General features: G+C 38.3%; 1 protein-coding gene across 1 annotated transcript in view; it reads left to right on the top strand.

Annotated features, from left to right (window-relative positions):
* Positions 1 to 20,435, top strand: part of LOC134823739 (IgGFc-binding protein-like) — a 33,251-nt gene that overhangs the window by 8,330 nt on the left and 4,486 nt on the right. Inside the window, exons 6-10 of the mRNA XM_063835273.1 lie at positions 3,115 to 3,209; positions 11,133 to 11,295; positions 11,839 to 12,061; positions 12,149 to 12,295; positions 12,386 to 12,436. Of these exons, the coding sequence (XP_063691343.1) occupies positions 3,115 to 3,209; positions 11,133 to 11,295; positions 11,839 to 12,061; positions 12,149 to 12,295; positions 12,386 to 12,436 (679 nt within the window). The remainder of the gene's footprint in view (positions 1 to 3,114; positions 3,210 to 11,132; positions 11,296 to 11,838; positions 12,062 to 12,148; positions 12,296 to 12,385; positions 12,437 to 20,435) is intronic.

The raw sequence follows: 20,435 nt of genomic DNA, 5'->3' as shown, positions 1-20,435 counted from the left end.
ATTAGCGAACTTTAGGCTGTATAGAGTAGATCGATTAACGGGGAAAGGTGGTGGTTCTTGTATATATGTGCATGATTCTATCCAATCTCACAATGTAACAATAAATGTACCTGATTGCATATGTGTCATGCTAAATTCTGATTGTATTGATATTGCGTTATTTGTTATATACCTATCCCCTTCATTAACAATCGATAAGTGTCAATCTATGTTATCTAATCTGTCCGTAGCGATTGAAAATCTAGCCCCTAATACCGAACTGATCATGATGGGAGATTTCAATCTTCCTGATGTTGTGTGGGATTTAGGTGTAGTTAAATGTCCGAATAATACAATTAATCAAAAATTCCTGATTCAACAGTGTTATCTTGATTTTTTCGCAAAACATGATCTCAGTTGGGTTATCGGAGACGATGTTAAAACTCGCAGAAGGAAGGTTTTAACAACAGTGCAATCGTCAACTCTTGACAATTTTATGACTTCAGACCCCGCCATATTTCAGGAAGTTCAAATAACCGCACCGCTGGGAAAATCAGACCATGTGGGAATTATCAGTAAGTGGTCAATTGCTAACCATGATGAATATGTGACTCAACAGAAGAAGAATTGGTCAAAAGCAAACAAAGACCTAATCATTGATACAGCAGGGCCGCTGCAATGGAGTGCTAATCATGACTTGACTATTGAAGAGCACTGGAATCTGATTCAGGCCAATGCCAACACCATTGCTGAAGCTGTTCCAGTCGTCAAATTGAGGATAAATCGTGCAGGTGCAATAAAATCACGATCGGTCTGGGACAAACCATGTCTAATCAAGGCACGGAAGCTAAAAGAAAAACTGTGGTCTATTTTTGAAAGCGACCCGACATCAAAAAACCTGAATCATGCACTACATCAGCAGGGTGCTTACGAGAAGAAGCAACAGCAGCTCATGATATGCTATGAGAATAAAGCAGCAGCCCAGCTAAAAATAAATCCAAAAGCCTTCTACAGCTATATGAACTCCAAGCGCAAGATTAAGGCTGCAATATCTGGAATCAGAGATGCTAGTGGGGATGAACTCCACTCAGCACATGATATGGCTAACCAACTTGGGATTTTCTTTGAGATCACGTTTGTAAAGGAGGATCAGGCCTCAATACCTGACCCACTACCCGGAGACAGCGCAAAGGAGACGATTCCTGACCTGAAATTCAATACAAGTGAAGTTCAAGATCAACTTCGTAAAGTTAACATCTGGAAATCCGTTGGACCTGATGATATACACCCCAAGCTTTTGAAAACACTATCCGAAAACAAACAGTTTGCTGATTCAGTCACAGCACTGTTCCAAAAATGCTACAACGACGGAAAGATTCCCGAAATCTGGAAGCAAGCAAATGTCACTGCATTGCATAAAAAGGGGGATAAATCCCAAGCCAGCAACTATCGCCCTATTAGCCTAACGTGTGTTCTTTCCAAGATCTTTGAGAGGTTTTTAAGAAACCATATTCTAGCTCACGTATCCCCCATGATTGTGAATGAACAACACGGTTTCCTACCAAAAAGATCCTGCGTCTCGAACCTCCTGGAATGTATGGACATTGTCAGTGAGATACTAGAGAAGGACGGGTCAGCTGATATACTGTATCTCGATTTTCAGAAGGCTTTCGATTCTGTACCACACAAACGATTGCTGAGAAAATTGCAATCCTTTGGAATATCTGGTAACACCCTTGCAGTCGTGGAAGACTTTCTAACAGGAAGAACATTTCGCGTCAGGGTTGGATCATCATTTTCTAGAGTCTTTGCTGTAACATCCGGGGTCCCTCAAGGAACCGTGCTGGGCCCCCTGCTCTTCCTGCTCTTCATAAATGATCTCCCTGATGGAATTGAGAGCTTCGTATCACTCTTTGCTGACGATCTTAAGCTAGTAACGAGCACAGCTAAGCACAGTGTTGCACAAGATGATATACTGAAACTCAATGCGTGGGAGAAGGAATGGCTCCTAAGATTCAATGTGAAAGATGGCAAGTGTAAGGTTCTACATATTGGGCGTAACAATCCAATGCATGAGTACTTCATGAATGGGGAATGCCTCCCCCAAGTGAAGTCAGAAAAGGATCTTGGAGTTCTAACTACCAGAAACCTGGACTGGAGTGACCATATAGATAAGTCCGTGAAAAAAGCAAAGTCTGTTATAGGCTGGATCAAACGAAGCTTGATCTGCCGTAACAAATTTGTTATGCTAAATGTCTACTGAACTCTAGTTCGACCTCACATCGAATACGCTGTGCAAGTGTGGAATCTACCAGCAGACCACGGAAACTGGAGGACTATTAAAAAGATAGAAGATGTTCAGAGAGAATTTACACGAATAATCGACGGGATTGGTATCCTACCATACGACGAGAGACTGAGAATCCTTCAGTTAACAACACTACTGGAGCGCCGTATGAGGGGTGATCTTATTGAAACCTTTAAAATAACGACGGGTAAAGTGGACTATGGACAAGATCTTTTCAGGATATCACGTAGTGGTACCAAGATCCTAAAAGATAAAAGAGGAAATCAGGTCCTCAGTAAGTTACTGACCCGGTTACTGACAGTAACCGGGTTGCCAATTACTGGAACAAAGTACCAAGTTCGGTTAAAGAAGCCAGTTCAGTAGACGCATTCAAAGCTCGACTTCAATGTTATAAAAATGAACTGATAGCGAGTGGAGCATCGTCAAAGGGTCACTTCTGGGATCTCAGCGAAACCTTGATGTCAAAAATAAATACATGTGAGCATGATTCATATGCATATTTCATGTCTAATAACCCATTGATTGCTAAATACCGAGGAATCAATGTATCTTGATTGTTAAATTCAGAACTACATGTTAACGTCCTTAAAATAATTAATCATTACATGTTCCGGATAGGAACATTTTTCTTTTTGAAAATATTGTGCGAACTGCAATAGCGTAGAGTGCAGTTGGGTTTCAAGTTTTGTCGAGATGGCTATGTGGCCATAATCCTATTATTATTATTATTATCTAACACACGTGATATGACACGGTGAACCATCTAACACACGTGATATGACACGTGTAATCTAACACACGTGGTGATATGACACATGTTATCCTAGGTGTGGATGTAGGTCTGCAGATGAACAAGGTGTTTCTTGTACGAGTAATATGATCCCCGCTGTCGGACATGACTGTTGTGCCAGATGTGTTCCTCGTGAGTAAATAATTACAGATTTTATTTCTTCCTCGAGGATAAGGGTTATTTGTTACGTGATTAGTACAACTTGAATCCTAACGTTTTAGGTATCCGACCAATGTCAAACTGATTATAAAGCTAAAGCTAACCCTGACAGTAACACTCTATTTCTCTCGCTCTCTCTCTCTCTCTCTCTCTCTCTCTCTCTCTCTCTCTCTCTCTCTCTCTCTCTCTCTCTCTCTCTCTCTCTCTCTCTCTCTCTCTCTCTCTCTCTCTCTCTCTCTCTCTCTCTCTCTCTCTCTCTCTCTCTCTCTCTCTCTCTCTCTCTCTCTCTCTCTCTCTCTCTCTCTCTCTCTCTCTCTCTCTCTCTCTCTCTCTCTCTCTCTCTCTCTCTCTCTCTCTCTCTCTCTCTCTCTCTCTCTCTCTCTCTCTCTCTCTCTCTCTCTCTCTCTCTCTCTATATATATATATATATATATATCTCTCTCTCTCTCTCTCTCTATATATCTCTCTCTCTCTCTCTCTCTCTCTCTCTCTCTCTCTCTCTCTCTCTCTCTCTCTCTCTCTCCCTCTCTCGCATTGGCTTATCCGTGTATAAACGGCTTATCTGTGTATGCTCTCTATACACGGATAAGCCGTTTATACACGGATCAGCCGTACGGCTTATCTGTGTATGGAGTTGGAGGCTGATCCGTGTATGAACAGCTTATCCGTGTATCACTCTCTAGAGCTGTTCACCGCGTATACACAGATCAGCCGTACGGCTGATCTGTGTATCATGATAAATTTGTCGAGTTTCGGAGAGGCTTATCTGTGTATATTTAGCTGATCTTTGTGTCGATAGAGAGAATTTCAGAGAGCAGATTTTCGAATACACAGATAAGCCTTTATTATAAACCCTACATAATGGTGATGGACATTTGTCCGTTCAGTATAAGTAGTGACTGGACCAAACAAGTAGATGAATTAACTGACTATAGTCGCGCCAGAAATAGTTGGTGCTATTGGCAACTGTTTACCAGTTGGTACTAGTCATTAGCCTGACGATGAACACAGTTAGTGTTTGAATGCTTGAGATTTAAGAGTTTCATTTCGTTAAGAAATTAAGAATTATATTATACCATTAGTTCTAAAGTTTATACTACTATAGTAATGGGGACTATGTAAAATTAAGTCAATGATTTTACCTAGTTACCTGCAGTCCTTATGAAATTTAGTCCCCAAAAGTCTCCATAAGTCCCCATTTGGATTATGGAAAACCTGACTATTACATACAAATTCGTCAATTTTTCATGATTAAAGTGTAGGCCATGGTCACTGGACAAACCTGACTTCTAGAAACTACTTAAGGAACTGTCAGGGAACTACTGGTGGGACTTTTGAGTGCTGTGGTACTACTGGCGATGGGACCACTGGGGTACTACATGTACAGGGGAATACAGAGTACAGGGCTGAGTGGCTCAATTCGTTAATCGGCCAGCTCGGATGAAATGCATGCATTTCATCCGTTGGTAGCAGGTTTTGGTCTCCGCTGTGCCACTCAGTCACGGGGCTAACGTCTTTGACGCTCAGCTAAGGATCCCGAGTGATCTATGCAGCCCCTCGGTCCAGTCAGCCAAATACTCGAGAAATCGGGTGTGAGGGTTAAATGAGTAGCTGCCCATTGCAGCGAAGTCTGTGGCGAAGAAAGTATTGTACACACTACATTAACCGTCGCTGGCCTAATATATGTGAATCCTTCGGCTTCCGGTAATTGGCCGTTACACGCAAGTGTAACAATATGGCTGTTGGAATGTCTCCGAAGTAAAATAAGTATTCGATAAAAAAGGGGTATTACTGGGGTACTATAAGGGAACTACCTTAGGACTACATGAGTACTATATATATATATATATATATATATACTTGGAGACTGCAGAAATACTACTGCGGGTTACGAGGTTCTACTAGGGGACTGCTGTGGGACTGCAGGGGTCCGGTAGTACAGTGACACTACATGGTTACGACTTGGGAGCTACAGAGCAGAGGTAGAACAGGGGTACCACTGGAGGAATAGGTGGGTACTACTGGGGTACTGCTTGGGGACTAGAGTTTCCACTGTGGAGTACTGGAGACAGCAGGAGTACTACTGGGGGACCTAGCATCGATAGACCAAATGATCAGGACAATGTCACTATCCAAAGATTTAAACGACCGTCCCTACTACAATTCGTGCAGGACTCAGAGCTTTAGAACTGCACGTTCCTTGTAATACTAAGAAAACTTATCTCCTAAATCCTTCTAACAGTAACTCCATTTACTCAGCACCACCACAACTTACTACCTATGTACTAACAGCTTCAATTAGAATGCTCATACCTGCACTATAACTCTATAAGTAAACGCACCTTACTTATTCAAAACTACACGTACCTTTCAAATACTCGTACATTTAAATACGTTCTACGCTTGGAATAATACAACTGAATGAAAACCACAACTCCCTGTCATTAGTTTTAGTACGAGGATATCCGAAACGAAAGACAAAGCTATGAACTGACTTAATTTAGTCTAACCAGCGCAAAATATACATTTTTGATAAATTTTCGATAATTGTCGCGACAACTAGCGCTGGATAGCGATAACTAGCGCTGGCCAGCGCTAATTGTTGCCATCCAGTGCTAGTTGTCGCTATCCAGCGCTGGTTGCGAGATTACGCGTCAGCTAGCGCTGGCCAGCGCAATGTATCGAAATCATAATATACTTGCGATATTACTCGTCAGCCAGCGCTGGCCAGCGCAATATAGTTGCGATATTACTCGTCAGCTAGCGCTGGCCAGTGTTACCCCTTGCTTTAGATTTCTCCAAAAATATTTTATGTTTTGCCTTACCTGGGGACCTCAGGCTATTATGTTCATAAACATAGAGATTATGTTCATAAACATAGAGATTCGGCGGAATGACAGGCTGAGCGCAGCCCAGTAAGTTTTGCCGAGATTCCTCCACAACTCGGCCATGTCATTAGTTTTAGTACGAGGATCTCCGAAACGAAAGATATGATTATTTTTAAGCCCTAACCCTAACCCACAGGTTACTTCCTAAGGCTAACCCCTACCCTGACCCTGACCCTGACCCTATCCCTCAATCCCTGACCCTAACTCAAGGCTTAAAATGCAATAAACGACAAAAATAGCGGGTCACGTAACCAAATCAGTTGTTGGCCAGGGAAGCATTTTTACCCCTTTTACTTTTAGTTTTACTTTTAGCGTAAAAAAATACGTCTCATTAAAATAAAATAAGTTTCATTGAAAATAGGGCAAAAATAAGATTTTCGAAAAAGTTAGGGCGACGCGAGCGATTTACAGTTTATAAAAAAACTAAATCAAAATTAGTACAAGCGACAAATGATGAATGACTTAGTATTTAAAAATCTATTTATATTTCGCGATGCACCAACAATAACATTAATGGTTTATTTTAAAGTTAAAATTAATTTTTTCTTGCATAATTATTTTTAATAATAAATATTTTTTTGAGATTTTCCTATTCGAATTTTAACAAGAATTACGCGTTTTACTGGCAGTAGTGACCGAATAAAAATATATATAGATATATTTTTATCGCCATAATTATAATTATAAAACCTTCAAGTTTATGATTATCTAGGCCACCCTTACTGGGCCGCGCTCAGCCTGTCATTCCGCCGAATCTCTATGTTTATGAACATAATAGCCTGAGGTCCCGGCCCAGGTAAGGCCACCCGCGCCGTGACTTATGAACACACATAGCATAAACTGGGGAATTAATTAAATTTGTGGCAATAATTTAATAAATTAGATGTGATGTGACTTAAATGAATTTGGAATTATTTAATTAAAATTATTATAAGATATCTAATTCTAATGACGCACGTAGCGACAATTAATTTTATATAAATCGCGCCGCACAATGAAATCCTAATTCGATTTTGTTTTGAAATTTCCGCGCTCAGTCGGCATGGGAAAAAGGTCGCCATAGCAACGAACTCAAATGCCGTATGTATAATGTTGCGAGCTAGTTAATGTGCGAATTTAGGTTTTGACCACTCGTTTAGAGTACGACTACGGCTGATCCATGTATGGGTGGAGAGGAACGTTTAGTTTTAATTTTGCTGACTTATTACAATGATTTGAAGCACCATATTTTAGATCCGAGTCATAATTAACTTGACTTTCATCACACTTTCGCCTCCAGGTGAAACTCCAATAAAAATTGTTTGGCTAGAAAATTTTGCCAGTGTTACCCCTTGCTTCAGATTTCTCCAAAAATATTTTATGTTTTGCAGAGATTCCTCCACAACTCCATGTCATTAGTTTTAGTACGAGGATCTCCGAAACGAAAGACAAAGCTATCAACTGACTTAATTTTGCGATAAAACGAAAAACAGTGTTGCTCTCTGTGTCATACACAGATCAGCTGTTCATACAGGGATAAGCCCTTGGTCTGGGCTGATCTTAGATGAGCTTATTTGTGTATAAACGGCTGATCCGTGTATGGGTGGAGAGGAACGCTTAGTATTAATTTTGCTGACTTATTACAATGAGTTGAAGCACCATACTTTAGATCCGAGTCATAATTAACGTGACTTTCATCACACTTTCGCCTCAAGATGAAACTCCAATAAAAATTTTTTGGCTAGAAAATTTTGCCAGTGTTACTTACCCCTTGCTTCAGATTTCTCCAAAAATATTTTATGTTTTGCAGAGATTCCTCCACAACTCCATGTCATTAGTTTTAGTACGAGGATCTCCGAAACGAAAGACAAAGCTATCAACTGACTTAATTTTGCGATAAAACGAAAAACAGTGTTGCTCTCTGTGTCATACACAGATCAGCTGTTCATACAGGGATAAGCTCTTGGTCTGGGCTGATCTTAGATGAGCTTATCTGTGTATAAACGGCTGATCCGTGTATGGGTGGAGAGGAACGCTTAGTATTAATTTTGCTGACTTATTACAATGAGTTGAAGCACCATACCTTAGATCCGAGTCATAATTAACTTGACTTTCATCACACTTTCGCCTTCATGTGAAAGTTCCACCTGAAGGCGAAAGTGTGATGAAAGTTTCACTGAAAGTGAAACTCCAATAAAAAATTTTTGACAAGATAAAATTTTTGGCTCGTTCTTAACTGACCCCTTTGGATCCGCACACGAACAAATAAAACGCACGTTTGTATAGATTTGAGTGTATGTTGCATATATGCGTTTTGTGTACAAACAAAGTTGGCATAAGAAGAGGAAGAAGAAAAGTCATATCTTTTGGGTTAAACATAAAATAAATACTCGAATAAAATACACCATTGGAGGGGGTTGGGGGGGGGGTTCAACCCAAAAAAATACAATAAAAGATATTGTCTATTCCGAATCACTGGAATTCGAGTTCGACTGCCCGCCCAACCCCAGTATGTCCGTTTCTTCATAACCACGTTTTCTCATCACTTTGTATCCAGCGTAGAGATTTTCTGCAACAGTCAAGGCTTTCTTAGCCGGGAAGGTATGGTAACTTAAAGTAAATATAAGGTAAGTTATTTAGGTCCATATTTAGAAGATATGGGTGTTGGACCATTTTTCTGGATCTTAACAAAATTGCAATGAACTAGGCAATATTAGGAAATTGCAGGTCTTTTGAATTTCAAAGGGAGTACAAAATGGCAAACAAACGGAAACAGACAATCGGATAAGGGCACATACGCAAGCATCTGATCAATTTAAAACAGTCACCTCCCAAGTTCTTACATCTGACATCTACATCCTTCACCAAAACTGGTTTGTCCGCTTTTTATTCGATTATGTTAGTTTGGAGGAGCATCACGGCTCTCGACAGTAAAAGTACAAAATGAAACTAGGCAAATGTGATAACAAGAATGGAAATAATACGGACATGTGCACCTGACGTTTCGGCACTTACTGGCCTTTTACGAAGGATATATATAATTTATAAGTGAGGGCAGTCCCGCTATAAAAGAGGGGGACGTGTAATTAGGTCGTAAGCTAAAATAAACACGTATTAGAGTGACTTTGACTGTCGAGAGCCGTGATGCTCCTCCAAACTAACATAATCGTTTCTTACCTGGGGACCCCAGGCTATTATGTTCATAATAAAGATTCGGCGGAATGACAGGCTGAGCGCCGCCCAGTAAAATCGTTTCAAACTCACGCTCGGCCTTATACGCGAGATCTGGCCGCTTTTTATTACTAATTTCCCGCTGAAAGTGTCGTGTCACATCAGGCGTTCTAACAAACTGCGCTACCTGGCCGTTAAAGTTCATGTCATTTCATTTTTGATTTTAAAACGATGGCGGGTTTGAGCCACCATACATCAGTGATCAAACATTGGTACGGCGGTACGCAACTTTAAAAAGTCCGACTCATACGACGTACGGTCGCACCCGATAGTTTGTGATGGCCATCGCAGAAAACAGTTCGATAACTAGCGCTGGATATCGACAATTAGCGCTGGATAGCAACAACTAGCGCAAAATATAAATTTTTGATAAATTTTCGATAATTGTCGCGTCAGCTAGCGCTGGCCAGCGCAATAACTCAAAATCAAATATTTGCGATATTACTCGTCAGCTAGCGCCAAGTGTTGTGGCGAAAGCCACGATACAGCTGCGCAGCAGGATATATATATTATATATATAAGCAGGATACATATATATATATAATTGCGCCAGTTAGTGTAGCCGTAGGGGTCGTTCGTTCACTTCACATATTATTGACATTGTTAAGTAATCTTTTTTGGAACATTTTTAACCTCCCCACTCCGTAATATCAAATTATACTAGCGTCATCATTTGGAAACCCCCCACAGCTATCTGATTAAGTAATATGTGAACGACGCAGCTACAAAATTTATATTTTGCGCTGGATAGCGTTATCCAGCGTTGAAAATGAATAGCGACAACTAGTGCTGGATGGCGACAACTAGCGCTGGATAGCGCTAGTAGCAGTTGTCGCCATCCAGCGCTAGTTGTCGCGTTTTGACTATCCGCTATCGCAAAAGAACCCACATTTCTTATTAACAGTATGAGTAACCTTAACCCGTGCGTTAAGTGTCCGTGCGTTATGTGTAGACAAACCGTCAACTTGCCCTCAGATTCAGATCACAAAGCTGACCTTGCACAGTGCAACGGCGGCTCACATATCATAATCATATTGACTGGATTTACATGTCGATTTACAGTGCGCTACTCTCACTGTAAATCGTACGGCGATATAAGGGTGTCAATTTACAGTGCGATTACTAGTGTTTTGAGTCGTTATATTATTCAAAAGCCAAAAGTACTCGAAAAAGGGTAGGGGAGGTCAAGCTAGGTTTTGAACGTAGTGACATTGGGAAAAAGTGGTAATTCATCTACTTCAACTTGTTGTGGTCCAGTCATTATCTTTGCTGAGCATAATATCATCACATTATGTTTTACAAAAAGAGCTTATCTGTGTATTCGTGTCGAAAATCTGCTCTCTGAAATTCTCTCTATCGATACACAATTCAGCCAATATACATAAATAAGCCATTTCAACTTTTTCAAGCGTTTTTCAAAACGGCTTATCTGTGTATATTGCTCTCTAGAATTTGGCGAGAGAGCATACACGGATCAGCCATGGCGATCTATCTCTCTCTCTCTCTCTCTCTCTCTATATATATATATATATATATATCTCTCTCTCTCTCTCTCTATATCTCTCTCTCTCTCTCTCTCTATATCTCTCTCTCTCTCTATATATATATATCTCTCTCTCTCTCTCTCTCTCTCTATCTCTCTCTCTCTATCTCTCTCTCTCTCTCTCTCTCTCTCTCTCTCTCTCTCTCTCTCTCTCTCTCTCTCTCTCTCTCTCTCTCTCTCTCTCTCTCTCTCTCTCTCTCTCTCTCTCTCTCTCTCTCTCTCTAATATATATATATAGTATATCTCTCTCTCTCAGCGTCAGCAAAATGTTACGGAGCCGGAGATCCTCATTACAGGAGCTGGGACGGCAGAGCTTTTGATTACCAGGGTAGTTGCACATACACTATGGTGAAGACGCTCGACTTCCAGGTCATGCAAAAGAATAAAAAATATAGGAGTGGTGCAGTTTCCATTACCGAGTAAGTTTTTACCTTTAAATATGCTAAATATGCACTATAGTGCAAAGAAATTGCTGCTAACTGCTGCTCACTCCTGTGCCTGGCGTCTGTTTCAGCCCGTCAAAATATCTTTTGTTATTCACCCCTCTGGGTCAGTTTCCAAGATGCAGGATAAATATATTTGTTGACTGTTTCCACCCGTCTCTCTCTTTAAACAGTAGGCTGAATATTTGTAGTAAAATAATCCCATACATCAGTAAACTAATCACATATAGCAGTAAAATAATCACATACAGCTGTAAAATAATCACATACAGCAGTAAAATGATCACATACAGCAGTAAAATAATCACATTCAGCAGTAAACTAATCACATATAGCAGCAGTAAAATAATCACATTCAGCAGTAGTAAAATAATCACATACAGCAGTAAAATAATCACATACAGCAGTAAAATAATCACATACCGCAGTAAAACAATCACATACAGCAGTAAAATAATCACATTCAGCAGTAAAATAATCACATACAGCAGCAAACAATCATGTACTATTTTTTTTCAGATACTGCCTCCTCATCTTCGAAGGTGATGAGTACAAGATGCAAAATAAAATACTCTACACTCCTGCCGGCGGTACACAGAATACCGTTCTAACTCCTTACAAGAAATATTATAATACACAGGATTACGTTGACTGTGTGCAGAACACTGAGTGCTCTGTCTACATTAAAAACCAGAAGATGTTGACGGTTACCTGTTACCCTGGAAATGCCATCTATCTTTGGGTAATTAATTAAATAATTAAAACGACATAAAGTGAAGAAACAATGCTCTGAGTATTAGACGACTTTTCCCTACTACTTTATTCCTAGATCCACGGGACGTACTACGAAAAAACAGAAGGAATGTGCGGAATCTGGGACGGAAACTTTTACCATGACTACAGGAACAAGGACGGACAAATAGTAAATAGCCCCAATATCATGGGAGCGGCTTTCAGATACTCCAACAACGACGACGGTTGTCCGAACCCACCCGAAGCAGTGGACCCATGTGATCTTGTTACGAGGGCAGTGAGGAACTGGGTTGAACAATATTGTTCTAGATACAAGCAGGAGCCTTTCAAGAGCTGTCCCGTGGATGTTACTCAGTCGTTTAAGGCAAGTACCAAATATTTCTGTAGGATTTGTCAACACTTTCTGTGTTCATGTAAGAGCTGAAAGAGTGAAGTACGATTGTGAAGTTTGTGTCATAGAAGCACCGTATTTCTGAATGTACACTGTACAGCAACATTGCGCGCACTGAAGCAACATTTAATAAAACAAAAGTTAATAAAACAAAAGTTAAATTTATTACCAATTATTCAATCAATACATATCATAAATTCTAATATTGGAAACACAATGCAAAATGGATGTCTTAAACTATAATTTCATTGTGACTAATAATCTATTGACTTTCAAAGTTGAATTTTAGTTAAGTATGAAATGCCACCACATCATAGTTAGGGTAAAATGTTATTTTTAAATTTTAAAATTGAGAAGATTGCTCTATGGCTTAAAATGTAAAATTCTAGCAAAAGATATCTTATTTTTAAATAGTTGGTTACAGTTTATGACAGTACTGGCATGACTAGTTTTATTGTGGCTGGCAAAAGGACCCAGTTGCCTGTAAGGGCTTTACCGAACCCCAGGGGACCACAATGTGATAAGATCAGGCCAGATGTTTCTATGTAGAGCAATTTATTTATTTTGGAGCTATGATTACGTGGTATAGCTGGTGGTCATGTTTAAAGGTCAGTTTATCCTTGTGTGCTAATTATCCATCCAGATGCTTAGTGATGTGGGTAAATCATGCCCTTCTACGATATATAATGTTTGACCTTAAATTTGTTTTTACCACATAAACTGTGGCACTAACGTCAATTATCAATATTTACATTCATTGATATTTAAAGCGTGTTTTTTCCCCAGCACTACTACACAACAAAAACCTGTCGGCCCACCGAGGAAACACGGTCGCAGAACAAAGAGCCCAATTGTGCTCTTCTATTCTGTGATCGTGTGTATCTACTATAAACTAGCTAAATATACTAAGAAAATTTAATGGAATCATTACAGTCGTTTGATAAGTTCACGTGTCAAAGTAATGTTCATGGTGATCATATTTTTTGATCCCCGGTGGGCAAACACTCGTCCGAAAGGTCAAGGCAAACCTGTCGATGTTTCACCATACGAAGTAAGGCGATTTGAACATATACTCAGCTTACAACTCAACCCATGGGACGAGACGTCGTGAGCCTCAAAATTCTTTAAAATATACAGCACATACCTAGTTAGCAAACACTAAACACAACATACATACGATACCAAATAATGTATAATGCCATTACTAATTCGAAAGAAAATATATCTGCTATCTAATTTAAAAAATTGAAGAATAAACCTGAAGAAAGGGGAAGGAGAGGGGTTTGGGAGAGGCAGAGTAGGAAAACAACAGGGTCCTGTGCCGCAGGATTTTAAAATTTGTTGTATGATGATTCGTTTTGTTTCGTCTCTTAGATTAATATATAGGTCTGATACCCTTGTCATGGTTCTTTGCAATAACACCGTGGTTTACTCATATGATTAAGTTTAGTTAATTAACCTATTTCAATGATAATTCATTTGCATCAAAGTTGTAACTGCACCATAGTTGTCTGTCATATTTAGATTGTAGTTCTAACAAAGCTTTCTTAAGATTATTCTTGAATATACTGATAGGAGTGGAGAAGTCTATTTCACTCGTTGACTTACGGCAGTGATTCCAAATACTGGTTGATTGGTAGATGAATAGTGAGGACGGAGTGGGTGGGATGAAGTAGTTGTCTCGTCTTGGTGACCTGTTGAATAAAGAGAACATTGAGACTGGTGATTGGAACTTATTAATTTTAAACATTTCCAGTAAACAGTGCAACTTATGAAGATTGTGGACAGTCAGGAAGTTATACTCGTTACAGATTGGTTTACTGTGTTCTAGTTCAAAGAAATCTTTGCCTAACATCTGCTTGATAACTTTACCGGTCTTATCCCTAGTGATAGGCCTTACTCTGGCACATGTTTTGAACTTATTGAAGTACGCATCATTATCACCAAAGAGAATTCTTATGCATTTCTTTTGTGTTTTAAATATGGCTTCTAGTTTATTATTTGATACACCTCCCCAAACAGATATTCCATAACATAGGTGTGATTCAAAAAGGGTGTGGTACAGGTCCTTATAGAGTGTTTTAGGTACACAGCGTCTGATTCCACATAGTCTACCAATCTCACATTTCAATTTACGATTTAACGCTCTCAAGTGAGCATCCCAGTTCAGTTTTTGGTCAATAATGACTCCAAGAAACTTAGTTTCCTCTACCTTTTTAATTATTATATTATTCAGTGTCAGTTCTAATTCATTAGTGTTTGAATCTGGTTCATTTCTACAGTTCGGCTTAAAGTGGATATAACAACATTTCTTTGTGTTGATATGCAGCAAGTTACTCTTCATATATTGATGAACAAGTTTAAGAATTTTGTTAGCTTTGCAGTAAAGTGTTTTTATACATTTATCTACAACAAATATGTTGGTGTCATCGGCAAAAAGTATAAACTTACCTAGGTCTGATACTCTATATATTTCATTGATGTAGATAATGAAAAGCAAGGGACCTAATACTGACCCCTGAGGCACACCAAATATTACAGACAGTTTTTCGGATTCTTCTCCAAGTACTGAAACATATTGCTGCCTATTAGAGAGGTAACTGGCTATTAATTTATTTGCAGTCCCTCGAATTCCATAATCATTCAGTTTTTTAAGCAGTTTATCATGACAGATTGTATCAAAAGCTTTACTTAAATCAATGAAGATGCCTAGTACATGATTTTTATCTCTTAGTGATTTTTCAATGTAGTCGACAGAGAAGTTAAGTGCATGGCTTGTCGAATGATTTTTTCTGAAGCCATATTGATTTTCATATAATAATCCTTGCGACTGGAAGAAACTGTAAAGCCTGGAGAATATAATTTTCTCAAGTATTTTACCAAATATCGCTAAGGTTGAGATAGGCCTGTAATTTTCAAGAAGCTCAGCATTTTCTTTCTTATATATTGGACTTATTTTACCTACTTTTAGGTCGTCTGGAAAAACTCCCTGTTGCATACATTCGTTATACAATACCGATAGTAGTGGACTAATTTTGCCTGATACTGCCTTTACTATATGTACTGGTATATCACTAGCCTTGCCATTCTTTAGTTCCGATATGATCTTAGCCACCTCTTCAGGTGAGCAGTCATGTAGATATATATTAGCTGTATTCGATTTAGGTAAGAGGTCACAGAAACTTGGAAGCTGATTAATTTGTATTTCTCCTAGTTCTGTGTAGGCTGCATTAAGGTTAGATGCTAGGGATACAAAATACTTATTGAATTCATTCGCTATAACTCTGCGATTAGTTATCTTTTCATTGTCTATGGTAAATATAGGTCTGATCTCACGTTTCTGTTTGCCACGAATTTTATTTATAAGTTCCCAGGTTTTCTTGGAGTTTCCCTGAGTTTCAAGAAACTTGTCAGAATAATATTCAGATACAGCCATTTTACGAACCTTTTTTAGAGCCTTTCTATATTCTTTGTAGTCATCATAATGGTTTCTTTTATTACAGCAGATAGAACACAGGCATGTGCCCCCTTTTGTGTCAGTTTCGCCTTGTTTACACTTAACTTTCCTGACTTTCGCCCAGTAAAACAAATTTTTTTTAGTAAAACAAATTTTATTTTATACCCACAATCAATTCATATTTAGTTCAAATATTTAAAGTCAAAATAACCATTTCACATAAGTGGTTATATTATAATAAAATAATTTGTGATAAATTAATAAATTAATTTACACTCATGTCAAAAATGAACAAAATATACACAATTTTTACCTAGTGCAACACTGGTTCAGCGCGCGGCTGATCGAAAAAGTTTGATTTGATTTACTAACTACAGTGTACAGCGTACATGAAAAAATTACTTACTGAATCTTTTAATACTAGACACATTTTAATTCAGATGTTGTTCAATGAGTTAGCCACAAAAATGTTCAAATTATGTAGGAGGGTAAAGGACACAATTGCCAGTAGTGCTTCTTTGTGCCCGTTGACTACAATGAACATTTTGCGGAGTTTCTCCAGACGGCTTTTATCGGAGTGCGTGTTATTTACTTGGTTATGCACAAGCCAGGCCAACATTTTGTTTTTGTGTCAGCCGTGCTACCAGGTTGCAGAGTATTATAAACACTAAACAATTATACACTATACAAATTTGCTAATACAATATCATGCAGAGTCCGATTTAGCTGCAAACGTCAGACACCACAGTTCAGCCGCCAAGTACCGTTTAAGTGAACACCGAAACACGAGGTTTAGGTGTCATTTTGTAAATCACTTTATGGATGGATAATTCAGTAATTGTTGAAGAAAATTACAGTCACTGCCACCTATAGCGTTATGTCATGGGTCTGATTAACGGCCAAGAATAAATGTACGTGCGCGCTTAAGAAACCCGCGCAAATGTTGAGGTAGGGAGCAGCTGCGGCGCGCTTTTAACATATATTACGTATAGCGCCGTACGGAAACGGCAATATTTAAGTAATTAAGTATTTGTTTACATAAATTCCACGTTTTTATCAATAATCTAGCATGGTCCAAAACTGCTAAAGTTGTCATTATGCCACTCATTATCGAACCTGGTTTGGGCATCTAGAAGAGATCGGTTTAGCCTTGATTTGATTGAGTTACAGGATGTGTTCACAAAGTCAGGTTTATTCTGTGGATTGGAGTCCTTGAATTGATTCCAAAGCCAAGAAGATTTATAAATAAAGTTATGGCTTGGCTTTGGTGGTATTAGACGGTCATCCCTCAGTTCAGACATGTTAAGTAAAGAGTAGAGAGATATGGGTACCCTATATTTCACTATTTTAAAAAGTTCAGTTATAGTACGAAGTTTGTAAAGATTATGAACAGTAAGGAGTTTATGACTGTTAAATAATGGTTTGGTTGATTCCTTGGAATGGAATTCAGCTCCTAGTTTTTGACAACATAAGGGTCTAACAAGTTTATTATGAACTACCGATTTAGAGCGGACACACTTTGCACATGGTTTAATACGTGGATTAACAGAGTTATTAACATTAGACTCATATTTACCCAGTATTTTACATTGAATAGGTCTAGAACGAGCACATGTTTTGAATTTGTTTTGGTATGAGTTTGCATCTCCAAAAATTATTCTAATACATCTCTTCTGTGTTAAGAATATAGGGTTGATAACTTGGTTAGAGACACCACCCCATACTGAGATGGCGAACGTAAGGTGTGATTCAAATAGTGTGTGGTATATCTGCTTGTGCAGTTTTATAGGTAGACAGTTTTTTATGCGGTAAATACGTCCACAAGCACTTCTTAGTTTCTTATTTAGTGATTCGATGTGAGGTTTCCAGTTCAGTTTATCATCAATCAGCACACCTAGAAACTTAGTTGTTTTAACACGTATTATTATGGAGCCGTCTATGGAGAGATTTAAATCATCGGGTGTACTGCATGTAGACGATTCATTTACACGTTTGTTTGGGGAGAAATACATATAACAGCTCTTCTTAGCGTTAATATGTAGTAGATTACATTTCATGTATCTAGAAATAGACGAAAGAATATCGTTAGCTACATTATAAACGTCTTTTTTCGAGTCTGCAGAAACGAATAGGTTAGTGTCGTCAGCAAATAAGATAAACTTGCCTTTATTAGATACGTTGCATAGGTCATTTATATACAGGAGGAATAGTAAGGGACCAAGAACAGAGCCTTGGGGAACTCCCCACTCAACAGGAAGTTTATCGGAGTTTTCATTTAAGACGTGAACATATTGGCTCCGGTTTGACAGGTAACTTTTTATCAAATTCAGTGCGTTGCCCCTAATTCCGTAATTATTTAATTTGAATAAAAGCTTCTCGTGAGATATCGTGTCGAAAGCCTTACTTAAATCAATAAAAATGCCAAGAACGTGTTTCCTGTCTTTTAAGTGTGATTCGATATGGCTAACAGATAAGTTCAGTGCGTGGCTTGTTGAGTGACCCTTTCTAAATCCAAATTGGTTCTCATAAATGATTCTTTTAGCAATTAGGAAGCTGTACATACGTTTATAAATAAGTTTCTCTAAAATTTTTCCAAATACTGGTAAGGTTGATATTGGCCTATAGTTTTCAAATAGTTCCTGATTATCTTTTTTATAGATGGGACTTATCTTTCCTAATTTAAGTTCATCTGGGAATATCCCCTGTTGCATGCAATGGTTAAAGTGCTTGGCTAAAAAGGGAGATATTATTCTAGCAGACTTTTTTATAACGTGAATTGGAATGTCACTAGATTTACCATTTGTGAACTCATTAATAATATCTATAATTTCATACTGTGTACAATCACTTAGATATATACTTGACTCACAGGTTTTAGGTAAGAAGTTTGAGAATGAGGGAATTGCATCCAGGGTTATATAATCTTCAGAATAATTTTCATTTAGTTTGGATGCAATCGACTGAAAATATTTATTGAATTCATTAGCAATCATCCTACGATTTATTATTTTTTGATCGTTAAGGATAAAACATGGCTTTATTTCACGCCTGGATTTTCCACGAATAGTGTTTATGATTTCCCACGTTTTCTTACTATCACCAGAGCAGTCAGTTAATTTACCTGCATGATGATTCTTCTTGACACGGTCAATAAGTACCTTGAGATGCTTCCTGTAATCCTTATATTCAAGGTATCTTTTTGCTATATTCATACAAGTGAGGCAATTACACTCCTCGCGTTTAATATTATTATTATTAGTTAGCAATAAACATTTTTTCTTCTGAGACTTTTTCCACAAATCATAGAGCGAGTCTTTCGTTCGAATTGAGGTAACAATACCACTAGTAATCCATGGGTTGTTCAAAGCGTTACGTTTAGATAATTTCGGTTTGTCAAGTTTGAATGCCTCGTCTAGGTGCTTCTGAAAAGTAGTGCAGAAACTACTGAAGTTTTCAGGAGGATTGGTATGTAGTTCATTATCAATTGATGTGAGAAAGGCGTCTACATTTGAGGTGCTATAGTCGTAATATTGTGCGTGTTTAAGTTTAGGTTCATCAGCTACAAAATTAAGACAACTATTGATTTGAAAGATGGCATGGTGGTGAGAAACATTGAGTTGCAACGTTCCTGTAAACAACGTGCTTTCGATTTCATTAGTGAAAATATTATCAATACAGGATGGTTTACATCCAGGCTTTTCGTGTGTTTGGATAGATATCGTTGGTGAGTACCCTAATCCGAGCATTATGTTTTCTAATTCTTGTGTGCATCTTCTATTGCCGTTATGGAGGTTAATATTAAAATCACCCATTACATGTACATTTAACTTTGGGAGTTTACCCATAATTACTTGTAGCTCAGCGAGAAACTCGTCAATGTCTCCACTAGGGGGTCTATAGATTACTCCTACGTTTATAGTTTTAGATTCTTGATGAATAGTCACAAAGAGGCTTTCTAAATTACTGGTGACGTTTGATACATCTACATTAACGACTGCATTAAAAGCATTGTGAACATAAACTGCAACGCCCGTTCCTTTCGATTTGTTATGCATTGTAGTCTGGTAGAAACTATTGAATCCATTAATAGGGTAAACGGAACTCTCTTCTGGGCTAATATTGGTTTCGGCAAGGCCTATGATAGGGAAATTGTGTTTGAGGCACTCTAATTCAGATATGAGATGGTCGAAGTTGCTTTTATTGCCGTCGATATTCAGGAAGAAAGAGCCACCATTTTTATGAAGATCGGCACTAAGTTCGTTATTAAATTTGTTGGTGGAGTAAGGCTTACAATATTCTAGAACTTGTGACATTTTCAGAATCAAGGGGTCGTTGTTATTGTTATCCGACTTACTAATCATATCTTTAAACGGGTTGTACTGTTTAAGGATTAGCGCTTTGCACTGACTACAAAAGTAATTTGAGTTGATCACGGTTGCTTCAGAGTTTTTGAAACATTTTTCATGTATAATGCAATTACATTTAAAACATTCAACAAATTTTTGACCTAAACAT

The sequence above is a fragment of the Bolinopsis microptera genome, chromosome 11 (assembly GCF_026151205.1).
Source record: "Bolinopsis microptera isolate Bmic1 chromosome 11, MBARI_Bmic_1.0, whole genome shotgun sequence".
In the NCBI taxonomy this organism is placed as follows: Eukaryota; Metazoa; Ctenophora; class Tentaculata; order Lobata; family Bolinopsidae; genus Bolinopsis; species Bolinopsis microptera.
The sequence above is the reverse complement of the archived record's forward strand: the minus strand, read 5'-3'. Positions and strand labels throughout refer to the sequence as shown.